We start from the raw sequence: 15930 nt of genomic DNA, 5'->3' as shown, positions 1-15930 counted from the left end.
GTCGGAGTGTTAAAGTGGCTGTCTATGTTGGCGGTTTCTGCCACGGTCATAATTCCATTTTTCCGCCGGCCTGTTGGCGCTCTTACCGCAGCTTAAACACCGACCGCCAGGGTTGTAATGACCACCATAGTGCTGCACGCCGATCCAAACAAAAGGAAGGCTGATGAAAGGTCTGTGCGCATGTGCGACTATTGACAGAGAAGAAGGACAAGGTCCTTGTCTTCCCCGAGCACTCTGATCAGCCCAGTACGTGGGTGCAATACATCATGAAGGGTCAGAGCCCTGAACTCTTAAACGCCCCGTTGGACATTCGGGAACACAACAAAACTGTTAGTGCAATCAGCGGCCTATCTGAGCATTTCCTCAGCGACCAGTTCGACGCTCACATGCGTCTTCAGAATAGAGAAGGGACAAAGTCCTTCACAATGAGCGCATAGACAATCCCCGCTCTAAGCAGACAATAAATATGGGGTAATCAGAAAACACCTGAGGTCAGAAGTCCTACAGAATAATCAATAAAACAAACCACAAACAATATATCAGTATATAAATTGTATGGGAAACAACAGTTCTGGCTGCAAAGAGAAAGAACTGTGGGCCATATGTACAAACACTTTTTCCCATAGACACAGAATGTGTAAAAACCTTTGCTACATCTGGCCCTGTGTTCGCTGGGACATACATACAAGGAGCAGACCTATGATTGGACAGTGTATGGACTACTGAGGATATTGGGAAAAGCAGTTTTTGATGTTTAAAAGTTTTGATTGGCTGCTGTTTATTTCTCAGTAAAGAAAAACAAGAATAATCCGAAGCCTCCGGTCCTTACAGAGAATTGAAACTGTCCTTCTCTTCAGCTAGGATTTCTTAAAGTCCCACTCCGTGATTCTCTCACGCAGACCGCGCCCCCTAATTCATGGGCCAGGGTCTCCGTCACTTCTGGTGAAAAAAAAAATACATCCTCTCTAGACTATTTCAGCGTCGCGTGGCTAACAGTGACACTCCGCCTAGCCCAAAACGTCACGCCCCAGAACTCCGCCTTTCCGAGGCAGACTCCACCTACGAATGGAACCGCTCACAGAGCTATGCCGGGGTATTTCCAATAACAAATCGAGTAAGGTCGGCCCCTTTTATTGGTCCCGCCCAGTGAGCTCGCGTACCGCCCACCAGTATTCCCCCAAGTCAAGTCCTACCTGGGGTAACCTGGGTTTCATCCCTTCCAGATCCCGCCTACTCACGCTCGTCACGCCTCTTCCTGGATCTGGCTCCTCCCAGTCCAGGGAGCAGAGAATGGAAATGACATAGGGACGGACGGCCGCAGGCTGCGGAGATCTCGCGGGATTTCGAGGCGTCTCCCGCTGGAGTTTTGACGGCGTCTGTCGCTGGTGATTGGGACGCCCGGGGGTCGGCTGGGCACGGTACCTTGGGTCGTGTTTGTCAGCAAGGAGCCGCGGATGGGCTGTGTCTCCCTGGCTGGGACGCCGCGCACGGAGCTCTGAGCCCGCCCGTCTGGGGGCTTTGGAGGAAAGAGCGGGCAGCACCGGGGGCAGGAGGCTGGCGAAGGGACGCAGCCCGCCAGCAGCATGGGTAAGAAGACTTCCGGGGAAAGCAGGGACGCGAGCGGCTGTATATTCGGGATATAGGGAAATGTCGGGGAGTCAGTGGTTCAGCTGAGTCCTATCACAGGCAGAGTTACTCGATGAACCGGAGAGAAGATATTGTATAACAGGAGAGGAGGAGTATGGGAAGTGGGGATCTGAAAATGCAACTTTTGGGGACGGGGCTCGGATTTGGGAAGGATAAATCCGATCCTGGCGAGGGGTGAGCCAGAGCTTGGCGAGAGGTGGCTCAGAACCTGCAGAAGAGCCTGGAGAGAGATGTGTCAGAGTGGGTTGGGTTGGTCAGAGGAAGGGCGTGGATTTTGCCAGAGGGCTGCCCTCAGTGCTTTAACTTTAGATGGTGCTCTCGTAGTCTTAGATGGAGATGGTGAAGAGTTACCGGGAATGCTAAGATTGAAACTTTACACCTGATGGTTCTGGCCCTCAGAAGTGGATCTGCGTTCTCCTCCCGTGATGTACATTGGATCTTGGGCCGGGCGGCCAGAGCTTTTTGCCGAGTGTTAATCCTTCTTTGGGGAGGGGCCATCATCTGGGAAGGAGATAAGCTTAGAGTTATAACGGGGGAAGTAAGAATTAAGTATTTGCGCGCTGCCATGCCTACTGTTTGTTTACACACCTTTAAGGTCCGCAGTGGCCGAGGTGGTGTGTGCTCAGCCAGCCCTCCCTGCTTTATCACCCACCTGCACACGTCTCCCAGAGACCAGCCGTGATTACGTGGAGCCTGCTGCCTCGCTTAGTTAACACTTTCTCCAAACACACGTCTCACCGTGTAATTTCCGCAGTCTTGCTGCACACAGTTCACAGAGCACGTGTAAACAGACTTGCAAAGAAAGGCGCCCGCTAATGGGTGAAATACAGACTGCGTCACTGACAGTTGAGTGAATAATTGAAGCCTTTATGTTAAGGGGCTGTTCTCTTGCTAGCCCATTTTAATAGCGTGATGTCTGGTTTTTAATGGTGTAACTCCCAACTGTCTGCGGCCCATACAGGATCCTGCACAGTAGCCCTGGGCAAAATACCCCCACAATCGTAGTATTATAGAAATTTGTTATAACAATTACATTTGGAAGCCCTTTTACTTCTATATTAACATATAACCTTCACTAATCGCACACAACCTAAACCGCACAGTATACAGAACGATGTTTGCACAGCAAAGTTTGGGCGTACGTGTGGCTCTACAGAGAAAAAAAAACATAAAACAGCTGCCGCAGTGCTTCACCGATGTGACAATAGGGTTTCTGAGTTCACCTTCAGACAACTTCAGGTGAGAGTAACATTTTCAACTGCGGTGAGTGTAGCAGCATTTGCCCGTTTTTTAAAACAACACATGCAGGAATTAAGCTGCTTCTGCAGAGATAGGCGACGTTCTCAGAACTTGGTGACGCATAAAATGAGCAGGTGACGCGGTAATCTTACACCTGGCCGCAGAGAATGTTGGTGTGAGTTTCGGCCTGCAGAAGCCAGAAGCGCCTGTCCTTGGCAAACAGTGTTGTCTTTCCAGCATCTCACTTCCTGGCCGAAGAGATCGCCGAGAGCAGGTTGAAACAATGTCTGTTCTCCCTGCTAGAATGTACAGCGAGAGACTCGAATAAATTGCCTTGATGTTGTCTGGCCTGAGAAGTTCATCTAGACTAGAGGATCGCTCTCCCTGCAAGATTAAAAAAAAAAAAAAAAAATGTCTTGGATTTGAAGGGCCACCGAGGGATTCAAAACATGGATCCTAAAGGATTTTGAACTGACTTTACACAGATTTCCTTTTAGTATTCTTAACTTTCAGTTTAATGCTACAGCCTTAAAAGAAAATGCTATAACTAGCTTTACTATTTTGTTCTCTACGTACTTAGCAGTGACATTACTTTATTCCCCTCCAAATAAAGACTACATTCCTGTGTAGTGAGAAACTGCAGAAGCTGCAGGTTTTGGTGCGCAGTGCAATGAAGTTGGTTTGCAGACAGTACTCTTAGTTATAATGCATTTATATATCACTTGCTACTCCTGACGAGGCATTGAAGTGCTTAATGCAGAGCAGCATGCTGCTTCAGAACCCACGGTTAATGGTTAGTCCTGTGCATTTGGTTATTGTTTGTTAGTTCTGAGAATTAGTGTTATGCACACATCAATCCATTCCATGCATTTACTCTAGTTTCTTTGTGATTACGTTACTAAGAGTTGGGTGTGAACATTAGTAGGAAGTTATGCAGTTCATGCACGTGTCTGGTGGGGTTAGTAGATGCGTTTTGAGTTTGTTGCGGGGGTATGACTTTCAACGAAGGAGAGGGTGTGATCTTTCATAGGATTTGTGGGAAGTTTTCAGAAATACAGTCGTAGACATTAGGGCAGGCGCATGTGTCTTTGATGAGGTTGTGCTCAGAGAAAGGCATGCAGAGGATGAAGAAGGGGAGATACAACAATCAGAAATTTTAAGTACAGATCCGTTTTCATGCCAAATTTTGAAATATTGAGGTTGATTTTGAGACGGAAAGCAAGACTGCATGATCAAAGACCTAGTGCAGTTTTCTACAAATGACTGTGGCCTGTTGTGCTGGATGTCCTGTACTGAAAGCATGGTCAAAGGTAATGTTCGGGAAATGCTACAAACAGACCTTCCCCGGTGTCATTTTGAAGAATGTGTGAGGTCAAAATATATTTATTCACTGAAAAAAAAAAACAAAGGATAAAATAATTGCATGAAGATTAATTTAAGCAAATCGTTTCACTGAACATTAAAGCTGACCATTTTTTCATGGTAACTTGTTTCACTCCCAGCATATTAGATACTTCTGTGGGCAACCGCTTCTGAAATCTTTAATTTTGGGTCTGTGTGTGTACTTCCATCTGTAGTTGCTCAGTGGTTTGGAGCCCTGCGGTCGTATTTCCAAGACCCCACACCGTGTAGGCCTTTTGACGCATCGGGCATCAAACTGAGGCTGCCTTCCATGTATGTGTGTGTATATATCTGTCTGTCTATTCGTCTACCTATCTAACCGTCCGGTGGCTACCCCTGTTCTACTCGGGTTATTCTGCAACTCTATCTAAGAACGGGCAGGCAGATTGCAGTCAAAACTGGAGCAAAATTAATTCAGGGCTTTGGAACTGAAAAGGATGCAAGAGATCCTGTTTACGCTTAGTAGGATTAAAAGGACCATTTCGAATAGCGAAAAAAACTGTAATCTTTACCCAGTACAGCATCACTAACAGTCACCAGCAATACCTGTTCTACAATGTTGCATTGTATGAGACATTGTGCCATCATTCATTGGATGGCGCCTTAAAAATGACATCACACAAAGGTCTATTTTCTGCATCATCACACTAAGATGGTATTAACACAAATTGCCAGCTGGTCTTCCTTTCAACCATAACTTTACAAGACTTCTAGACAGCGAGCACTGAAAGTTAGTTCCTTGTGTTTCATTTGGAGTCCAGCAGTAGTGTGTTCATGAGATAAGTGGTAAACAACATAAACTCTCACAGTTGATACCCAGTAGAGTCCGACACTCTAGGGCCTTATGAAGAGGAACCTCCACACACTGACCTACATGGTGATGCATAGGTGACCATTAAGCTTGAATGGAAAGAAACGTAAGTCCATAAGCACACTCGCCCCTTTAAACAAAATGTCACCAAAGTTCTAGCAGGGTTTTCTCACTGCAGTCTCACACTGTCATTCATACCGCGACTTAACACTGAACACAGCCAGGTACTGATAAAACAGTTTTCTAATTCCATTGATGGCCTTCTCGAATCTCTATGACAGGGCACCAGCTAGTGAATGCCCTGCAATACCATAGCAAATGAAGTTAGTTGGTGCTATACAAATTTAACATAACAAAGAGCAGTTACACCGTGCCCACATTGGTGGTGGCGCTCTATGAAAAGGGTGATATGTCCAGGGGAGAGCACAAGTGCTTTATTAAAGATACAACTTGCTGGAATTTTTACATTTTTTTAAAATCTGAATTGTTCATACCTGAACAAGACTCGAAAGAAGCTTAATCCACATAATAATGGTGGTAAGTTTCATTGTGAAGGTTGTTTGTTTCAGGCTTCTTTCTATAGCAGTTTCTACTTGCTTTGAGGAAAAGTCACTCCTGCTCTCGTAGGACTGCTCTTGATTTGAAAATCAGGTCTAGGGGATTGACAGGAGGTAGTAGTTGCTGGAAGGCAGGTAATGTAAAAATGTTGTGAGTTTGAGTATGGCCTTGGAGCTAGGGAATAACCATGCTAGACCTCCTTAGACCTAGCACTATGAACCTTTCCGCGGTAGTAGCCTAGTGGGAAGTGAGTGAGGGTGAAGTGTGACAGAATATGGATTGATAGGAGTGGGCAACAACAAGCAAGGGGTACTGGCAGGTGAGAAGGGCAGTAATGGGAAGCTGGGCAGTTACAGAAGACAAGAAGGACACAGGATTTGGGGAATATCAGAGGAGGTGTAATTGCGGCTTGATTGAAGCCGTGAGCTTTGAGGAGAAGCTAGCATTCATAGGATGACATAAGCAGGAGAGAGGGATTTTAAGAGGATACATAGGGTAGCAATGGAGGGGGTGGACATTGACAGAAAAGGTGGACAAAGGGGCAGTGACAGAGGTGGACAGTGGTGGGGAGGGGTCAAGTGGGCGGATACAGACTAGAGGAAGAATGGTGACATGGATGGGGTCAGATAAGAGGCGTGCAGTGAAAGGAGATCTGGATCATGGTGGGAGAGATGTGCAGTCGTACTGTGTTGGTGATGTGTATACTTTCAGAAGTTAACAATGACAGTGAAGGGAGTGGGGGCGTTGTGGGAGATCGTGGTAGTGATATAGGTAGTGACTGGAGAGTTGTGCTGTAGCCTATGACTCATGATGGGGCTGTGACTGGAGGGGGGGGGGGCTCTGTGCTATGAACAAGAGAGCGAGGGGTCAAAGAGAAGACTTAAAACATTTGAGTGAGACAAGGGGAAGGGCTCAGTTTTGTACTCTTACACAATCACATCACAGTTTGTCTTTCCTTCCCATTTGTTAAAGGTTGAAAGTAGTCCGATACAAAAATATTTGTGCAGCGGGCTTAGCATTTCAAAGTTTGAAGACCATTTACATAGAGGGAGGAGAGTTGGCAGGTATCGCCGGTATGGTTGCACAAGAGGGTGTCTTCTTGCCTCTGTATGGTGCCACAAGTAGTTATGGTAATGTTAAGTGCCGGTATGTTGCCCTTCATCAGCACTGCCAGTTGTATCAAAGCGCCTTACTGTGAGCGATACATAGAAATGCAATTCATCATGCTATAACTGTGTGTGGTCGGGTGTCGGTGACTATAGGTAGGATGAAAATATTTAAATTTGGGACATAATTTCAGTAAATTGCTCTTAATAACTACAATATAGTTGGATCTGATTTTTACTTATGGTAATCTAACATTACGAATGACGTTCTTACATACCTGAGGTTCCCTATCTTCCAAAACTGAATGTTTAATATTTAACTGTGGTACTTACCAAAGGCAGACGGAATGTACATAGACAGGAAACAGCTGTCTTCGATAGTGGTGGTTTTAATGTTACCCTATTCATGTGTAGCTCAGAGATGTTATTGTGTTATAGGACAGAATTTTATTCTGCCTTTATGGGAAGTGTTGCATGAAACCAGAGTATCTGCCCGATACTGAATCATAGATCTGGGGGCAGGGTTCTGTTGGCAGGAAGCAATCATGAAACAACTCGGACAGTTTCATGTCCAAGTACTTTGGCCTCTGAACAGAGGTCCTTATGACATGTGGATGTTGGTGCATGTCCCAGTAAAAGTTCTAAATGATTTTCTTTTTTTTTTTTTAACTCGGGTGGCAAACAGGTGTCTTTGTAAAAGTTCTTGTGAGAGGTTATGTGCCAAAAGAGCCACAGTTGGTGAATCGGCAGGGAACATGCAAAGAGTGAATCAGAACACAAAGTACCCCCCCCCACCAGTTTTCCTCACTTATGTGATCTCCATAAGAACAAGCATTTGTAATGCATTAGGTCTCACATTTGTGAAAGTTAAAGGTATTGGCATTGAAAACAGCATTTTTTTTCACTTTTTGTTTGTATGCTGCAAAGAAAACGAGCATTTGCAATGTAATGGGTCTTGTGTTTGCTCGAGTTAGAGCTATTAGCGTTTTAAATTCCTAACTGGACTTTTCTTTCCACTTAAAAAGTAAAACAGTTGACATAAGCAAGCTGATGCAAAGCGATATAGCCATCACGAGCATGAGCGCGAAGGAGAGAGACAAAGGAAAAAAGTTTGTTTGCAGTCAAACATATTGGCAAAAGTGCAATTACCAGTGTAACAGAGTCGAAGGCCAAGGCGATAACAAAACTGCCCCAAGGAGGGACAAATGTAGACCATTTATCAATGATGATAAAGGATTTTTGAAAGGCAAGCCCACAAACAAGTGTTAGTGATGGGCACGCAGTGGGTGTATTTAAAAACCCACGGATAGATTTCAACATATAAGAGCACTTATCTGCTCGACCTAAAAAGAAGCGGTTTAATACAGTCAAGTCATACAGAGAGCCTGTTAATCTTGACAGAGATGATAAAGTGCAAAACAGGGGCAAATGTGTTTAGGTTACATGAAACAAGTGCCTCAAGAAGTTGGGAAATGCATTTTTGAGATCCCTTACTGCAAACAAATCTCGAGGACCCGGGGGAGGGCAGCTTTCTGGCTGTGTGGAGAGGTCACATGACACAAGCCAACAGACATCAAGGACCTTCGAGTATCCAAGCCCCTACCACAAAGAGGGAAGGAGAGTGGTCAGCAAAGGTACAGGCATGGGGCATGGTTCTCTGCTGCTTGCTTCAGAGTTATGAACACGCATCACATTGACCAGCTCAATATTTGAATATGTCTTTAGCACCAGGCAGGTGTCTGTGGGAATTCCCCTGTGGAAATGTAAGATATAGCGGGGCTCACCAGAGAGTGAGTTGGTGGTAAAATGATTAAGAATTACATGTGTTTGTTAATTGATTTCTGCTGCACTAGTAACTATTTCGAGAGGCATAAGCAAAAAGTTGTAACTGTTCACCCACATTTTGCAGTTAAGTAGGAAGGCTGCATTTACATACATGGATTAGAGTTCTTAGCACACTTAGGCGCATACTCACCTCCCGCTGAAGCAATACATTAATTTTGTTTCTTTCTGCCACAAATAGTGACCACATAGTCCGTGCAGTGTGAATAACTCTAGAGAGGAAAATACGCCCCTTTTAATAAGGAGCATCTTCCACAACAATTTAACACTGCAGGAACAAGTTGCCGAAAACGGGTACTCAAATGTGCGTGCAAATGCAAACAAAAGTTGCAGTCAATGGTCAGAAATTTGACCTGAAGGTTTACTCCTACGTTAGTCGCAAAGGACATAAACCACATGTTAGAAGGAAAACAGTGGTGAAAGCCTGCAGTTTATTGTTGCCTTTCTGTGATTTCAAAGGGGAACGGCAAGGTGATGCAGTGTGGCATGGGAATACTCATGGCAACAGCGATGTGGTGTTGCATACTGAGCTGCCAACTCGTAGATGGGTAGTGTGGGCATGTGGAAGTCCACAAAGGAAGCACATTAAAATTGAATGAAGGGTTTAAGGGCCTGTCACGTAGCGCCACCAGGAAGCATTGACAATGTTGTGCAGGCTCCCTGGGTGAGGCCACCAATAAACACAACAAAAAAACAGTGCACCACACTAAGCTACATTGCCGATTGTGCAATCATCCTTGTAACAGGACCAGTCTAGAAGGCGGTAACAAAGCAGCCTAAATGCAGGACAGATGTGAAGCACATAATAAATATATATAAATGTGTGTGTATGTATATGTGTGTGTGTGTGTGTATGTATATGTGTGTATAATATATATATATATATATATATATAGTTTTCCGACAGACTGGGTTTTTATAATTCCAATTAGATTTCCCAGTCACATTTGAAGCCATGTGTGTACACTACTGTTTATACTCTTTAGTTTTGTACTGCTAACTTTTGACAACATACATTTCTCAATATAAAATTTGCTTCCTCTGGGCTATCAACACTCCTATCATCGCAGGTTTAATGTATCACTTTCGTTATTAGTGTTGCTAGAACCGATCAGTAATCTCAATTTCATGACAGATGTAGAAATAGTCTTATTGACAAATCTCATCAAAATCTGTGTCTAGTTTTGAATGTGAGCGCAAGACATGGTAACAACTTTGCTCAGTAGCCAAAAAGATTTAGAATGATCCTTGATGTAAGATTTGCAAGCATTAACACAGCTGGAAACTACCTGAGAATATTTAGTGAATACTTACAGATATGTGAGGCTGTTCACAAACCCTTGATAAGGAATCTACCAGGGAGGGATGTGCTACACAGCATTTGATAAATCATAAATTGCAAGAGAGAAATTCGCCGTTCTTGTGGATCAGAAGCATTTCTCCACTGCTGTTGGGATGACACTAGTTCATGTTGTGAACTATATTGAAGCATGGTGGAAGAGGTCTGTAGACAAAATTTGATAGTTGCCGCAAGTGAATAGAGCTCTTCATCATGAAGAGTTAAGTAAGGAAATGTTTCATGAGTAGGGCTTCACAAAAAAGATGCATAATGGGAGGTTTGGTCATGCAGTGGCTGTGCCTGTATTTGAGAATCCAGTTATCAGGTTTCACTACCATAGGAGATAATGCCCCATCTTGCTCCATATGATGATGATGCATGTGGATAGTGGATCACTGACGATATGAAACATAAAATCTTAGGCTTGCTGCTTAGCATTTTGCAGATACCTTAGGCTATAACTAACGTTGGACAGATCTATAATATCGTGCCTTAAGGGTGGATAAGTAAATCCTACAGTCCAGGTGTAGCACTAGCTTCATGTTCTAAAGACTGCCCTAGACTGATTGACTCCAGCATTAGTATTATAAAAAAAAAATTATCCTTTTTTTATTTTTTTCGCTTTGACGGTCACTTTAACCGTCTATGAGAGTTCATATAATCCACTCTGAAAAGGTATACAGAGATGGGCTTTTGGTCAGCTATCTTCAACCGTTTTCTCTTGGGTCAACCACCTTCAGCCATTTTCTGAAGAAAGTGGCAACCACATTTTAGATCAACCAGAGGAGTGCACCTGTCTCACTGTTTGCTACTGGCTTTTAGGTGTGTTTTTTTTTTTTTTTTTATGTTTGTATTCACATTTTTCGTGTACATGTACTGTAGTAGATCCTATTTAGTTTTATTGGGAATCAGGAGTTCACTTAGCTTGTCTTGCAGACCTGTGCCCCCGTCACCTATTGACTTTTAACCTACGTAGCCTGGTCTGTTGTAGTGCATTTATTTAATTATTTTTTCCAAGATGGCTGCTATGTTTGTAGTTAGGAAGATGTTTTGATTTCACGTTATCAGTGCCTCTCTGTGGAGGCGTCGCTATCCGCATCAGACAAGTGATATACGTAGGTATTCACATCCTGTCCCTTTCCCACTTGCGTGTGACAGGAACATAATGTACTTTTGGTGAGAATTGTTTATATAATTGCTGTCCCAAGCATGCCCTCTTATCTATTGTTTGGGAACATACCTGCATGAGGGGTCCTACAAGATCTGTTTAAATGCATCTCACACAGACAAGGTTGTCAGAGGGATTCCTATCAGATGTCATAAACATGCTACATGTCGCCTTGATGCAGACCCAGCCTCCGTATCCCCACGGAGTCTGATCTAGAGACCTCATTCCAAGGTAACAATGGTTGGGAGCACTTCTCATGGAAATGGTACTGTCAGATGAGGTTTATCACACCTAGCTCTATTTAGGGTAGAGATTAGGTGCTCCATGCAAGAGTTCTAGGGAACTTTTACGTCTCATGTTCTTGCAAGATGTTGGGGGTCTTTATATTCACAACTTGTGTTTTTACAATTCTGATTCTCGCATTGTTCATTATGCTAATCATTGCAGCTCAGCATTTTTACAATAGATTGCAGTCTTGTTAATTAAACCTATTGAACATTTTACTGCATCTCTTTCATTGCTTGAGTGTGACTGAGAACTTGTTGCTCATGTGAGAAAAGGGTAATCTTCATTTAACCATGAATCCCCTGACTTGTTGCACTCTTGAGTCCATGCGTAAAGGCTGCCAGAAATCACCTTTTACTGTTTGTGTTTTTGGTGAGGTACTGCTTGTGAGCCGGAATGGTTGGGCCGACAGTTGCGACTTGTTGTAGGATTGGTCTGGTCGCCTAGAAACAAAAGTGCTACCATCCCTAAACCAGCAGTCTTGCCTAGAGCAAGAGTCCAACTGCAACAGTACAATAATTAAAAATATTAAGACGCAGACTGCCAGCCACACAAAAAATAAACCGTGTTCTAGGGAGAAAAAAGACATTTTAACAGGTTCATCATATTTATTATGTATTTTTTTTAAAAAGTGCCTTTCTACATTGTGTCTCCCATATCCTTTTCCGCAATGGGTATGACATTGTCTGTGACAAGGGATCATAGTCTGTATGGTCCAGTTTTCAAATGCTCTAGGTTATCATTTCTTTCAAATGTTTGGTGCGGGTGTTTGTCTGAAGGGAATTGCAAAGTTCAGGTCATCTTTTGCCATAGCTCTGTACCTTCAGGCAGTTTATCGTTCTGACAGGCTGCGTCCCTATCTTTTCGAGCGCACACCATTTTCCCCCCACATTCTGTAGCCAAGTAGCCACACTTGCGGCTTTACGACTTAGCCAGTGTATTGCCAATCTTCTCCTAGCTGGTTACAATGCAAGGCCTATAAACTTGTTATTTTTTGCACTGCAGGTTCCTATGCCGAGCAGGCATGTCTGGGGGCGTGCCCGGAATGTCACTTGTATTGGTTCACTGTATGTGTCCACCACCTGTTCCCACTAATTCTGAATTATCAGGCAGCATGTAAGATGATGATGTGTAGCCTCTGTGAACGCTAAAGGGTTTTTGCGTATATAGATTGTGCAACATCGCAGACTTAACTCACAGTCTGTGTACAGAATTAAATTGTATCAGTATGAACCTTGCAATGCTAAATACCTGAATGGGTACGTTTTTGTGACTCCTTCAGAATTGTTTGCCTTTGAAGGGGTCATGGTAGTCTGCTCCCCTCTTTTGTGTAGTGGCCATTGGTGCAATAATTGTGTGTTTTCCATGCGTCTGGTCGGTGTCTCGTCAGAAGTTATTTTGCACTTAAGTGTGCTGTTATTCACATGTGAGGCTTTACTGCTTCACAATCTTTACAGCCAAAGTGGTATCTTACGGAGAGAAATGTGGAAGTATTGAGTGAAACCACAGGGCTGCATTTATGACGGGTCCACAGTACATCATCTTCGTATGATCCCTTACCTGTACAATTTTTATGCGAGTGTATTTTGACCACCAACTCTAAAAGAAAGTGGTTTCTACTAGATCAGACTCCATGCCACACAGTAACACCTGAGGGGGTCCTATTCCCCCTCGATAATCCAAAACTGCCCTCAAATACTGAACCGGGCGTGGCCAGCTTTATTGTTCAATAGGAAGCCATTAAAACTGGCTTCTCTGCTGCTCCTTTTTTTTTACATTTTATTTTTTTTAATTTTATTTTTTTAACCTAGGATTTAACTGACACCCCATCTCTTTTCCCCCATAGTCTCAGTGAACACACAATCCCTTGTGGGACAAAACTTAATAACCTACTTTAATATAACTAGGAATGTCCGCTTCATGTCATCCTGGAAGAAAATGGAAATATCATGATCGATCCACCATAGCTTAACCCCTTTGTGCAATACTTTAAAAGCTTCTACTATTAGGTAAGTATCCACTGTAACCATATGTCTATGGCACTTCTGGCTCGCTCTCTTCCACTTGTCCAGGTCTCCACTATCACTCTGACCATGCAGTGAAATAAGTCAGACCACATGATGCCAGCTTAAATCAAGGTATCCCATACCGTGAAACAAGGCTGCTCCTATTCTGGCTGAAATATTTTTCAGAACCAAACCTACAGCCCTCCCAGTAGCTATCACTGCCTCTCAATCCATATGGACTCTGTACACAGACTGACTCTCCAGAAAGTGACTGCTCCAACCATAGGCAAATTTTACATGGCACGCCTTCATTGTCTAATACTCCAGTGCAGCTACGTACTGTCTCCACAAAATTAACTGCTACAAAAATTGAAGCTTGATCACCCTCATGTAGTGATACGAAGTCTTTAAAGCACACACTCTCCTGACTTGAAGAGGACTTCTCTCCTAATCCCCTGTTAAACCTCACTCAATACACTTTCTTCGGAGAGGCCCACACGCTGATCAGCCCCAGTGCTTTGGAGGATTCCTTCAGTCAAATTTTGACTAGTGCATCCAAATGCTCTATGGGATCACAGATTCCATAACACACCCTATCACCACAATCTCCGAAGTAAGACGTCTTAATGAGTCCAAGGTCAATTCTCCTGAGACATCTCTTCTTAATCCAGTGATCCTTTTCTTACACATTAAATGAAAGCTGACCCTTTGGTGGTCTGTGAGCAAATGCCATAGCTGACATCATCCAGACTGAGTGCAACACTGAGGCAGAAACCTGCTTCTGCTTATCCTTGTATCCCTGTCTTGTCACTAGGATACATTCTTCACCTTAATTGAATAGGAGGAATGTGTGTGTTGTTGGGGTGGGGGGTTATCTTTACACGCAGGGTATCTCTTAAATGTAAGGTTACTTATTCGTTTCCCTTCACCATGTCATGGTGGCTCATTAGGAAGATAACAAATACAACAGCTATAACACTGTGACTGACTGCTTCATGCCACCCACCTGGCCGCAAGAATGTTATTATTAGTTTCCTTAATTGCAGCACAATTTACCTCACCTTGTTGTAATATTTTTCTGAAAGTCTTGGGGGGTTATTGGTAAAATGTGTGCTCCTGTTGTGGAGTACCGGATCATGTTGAGCTTTCTACAAAGGGGCACATACTGGCCAAAGCGCCGGTCACCCTGACACAGCTATAGGTATGCTCGGTGAATTGTTCGGGAATATCCGTCCTTTAGTGGCTCTGTTTGCATCTCTGGCTTTGCATGCGGTTTGCCCGCAGAGTTAATGTATCGAGTGTGAGCAGCTGGAAATACAGTGTGGGAAGTACTGTTCACTGAGTGGTTTGTGATTTTCTGCATATCGGTGGCTTCTGCGTGGAGTTGTTCCTCTTCCGCGCACAGTGTGCAGTATGACACCAGGCGCTAGTTGGCTCCAATTAAACTAGTCGAAATTGCCTCAGTTTAACGAGTTAAAAGGCAAGTAAACAATGCAGGACACGTCAAAAACTGATGCTCGTATAGGTTGATTTGCTGCTAATGGACCTCCTCCGATCTGAAAGGTCTGTTAATAGTGTGTTGCAGAGATGTTGTCTGTGCACAGACCTGCACTGAAACTGGTGATTGAGCGAAACTGTCAGCACATGTCGAAGTGAGGAACAGAGGAAGTAGACACAAGGTATGCTAAGGAAAGGAAAGGGAAAGCAGTGATGCGCACCGCTGAGTATGCGGTGTGGAGTCCCACGCTAACACATCTAGCACTTCCACAGGACGGATACAAGTTTTTACAGAAATCTTTCTTTAGAACACATTTGTTTCATTATCTTAAATATCCCCTTTACCTCTAAATCTTCTGGCCCACTTTCAAGCTAAAACATAATTGTGGTGTTTGATGAGTGACCTCTCCTTCCTCCGAATAATGGTCATCATTTCATGGCGTGTGTGTGGGCAGGATTCCTTGTTCACCCTGTCAAATAAGGTGCAGCCTTGGGTCTGCCAGCGCTTTCTGTGTGCTACCCTGCCGGCTGATGTTCCTTGGATGTTGCTTTTGGTAATGAGGAAGGGTCTCGCCCCATTTGTAAATGAAAAGTGGATGTGTGTGTCTGCTGATAGTTGGGAGTATGTCGGGGTTTTTTCTATTCAGGAGGGTGATGACGAAATTAGCCCGTGCCTTAATGAGAGTTGGGTCCTTCCAGGAACCCGGGGTTTCTTTTTTTAATGCAGTTTTTGGTGGGTAGGGGCGAATGGAGAGTTACCTTGAACGGAGCAGTGATTTATAATTCAGGCTGCATGGTGAACCTGTTATTATCTTTTATTGAAACGTCTGTCTCTGACTCGGTTTCTCCTAGCTTGGAATTAGCTCGTTCATGTTTCTGAACCCCCATATAAACGGCTGAAGTTAGCACCGACTGTATTCCAAATGATGCATGTTAGTACTATGGAACTGTGTTGCGGTTTGTAAATAAAGATTGCTTCAGCTGACCTTGCCGTTGGTGTACTGCTACCACTGTTTACATTTTAGAGTAAT

At 43.8% G+C, this 15930-nt stretch overlaps 1 protein-coding gene across 1 annotated transcript in view; it reads left to right on the top strand.

Moving 5' to 3' along the window:
- The first annotated feature begins 1273 nt into the window (after nucleotides 1-1273).
- CD2AP (CD2 associated protein) overlaps nucleotides 1274-15930 on the top strand; it is a 470782-nt gene continuing 456125 nt past the window's right edge. The window contains exon 1 of the mRNA XM_069236053.1: nucleotides 1274-1587. Within this exon, the coding sequence (XP_069092154.1) occupies nucleotides 1584-1587 (4 nt within the window). The 5' untranslated portion in view covers nucleotides 1274-1583. The remainder of the gene's footprint in view (nucleotides 1588-15930) is intronic.

The sequence above is a fragment of the Pleurodeles waltl genome, chromosome 5 (assembly GCF_031143425.1).
Source record: "Pleurodeles waltl isolate 20211129_DDA chromosome 5, aPleWal1.hap1.20221129, whole genome shotgun sequence".
NCBI lineage: Eukaryota > Metazoa > Chordata > Amphibia > Caudata > Salamandridae > Pleurodeles > Pleurodeles waltl.
Note: the sequence above shows the minus strand (reverse complement) of the source record. Positions and strands in the feature narration are given on the sequence as shown.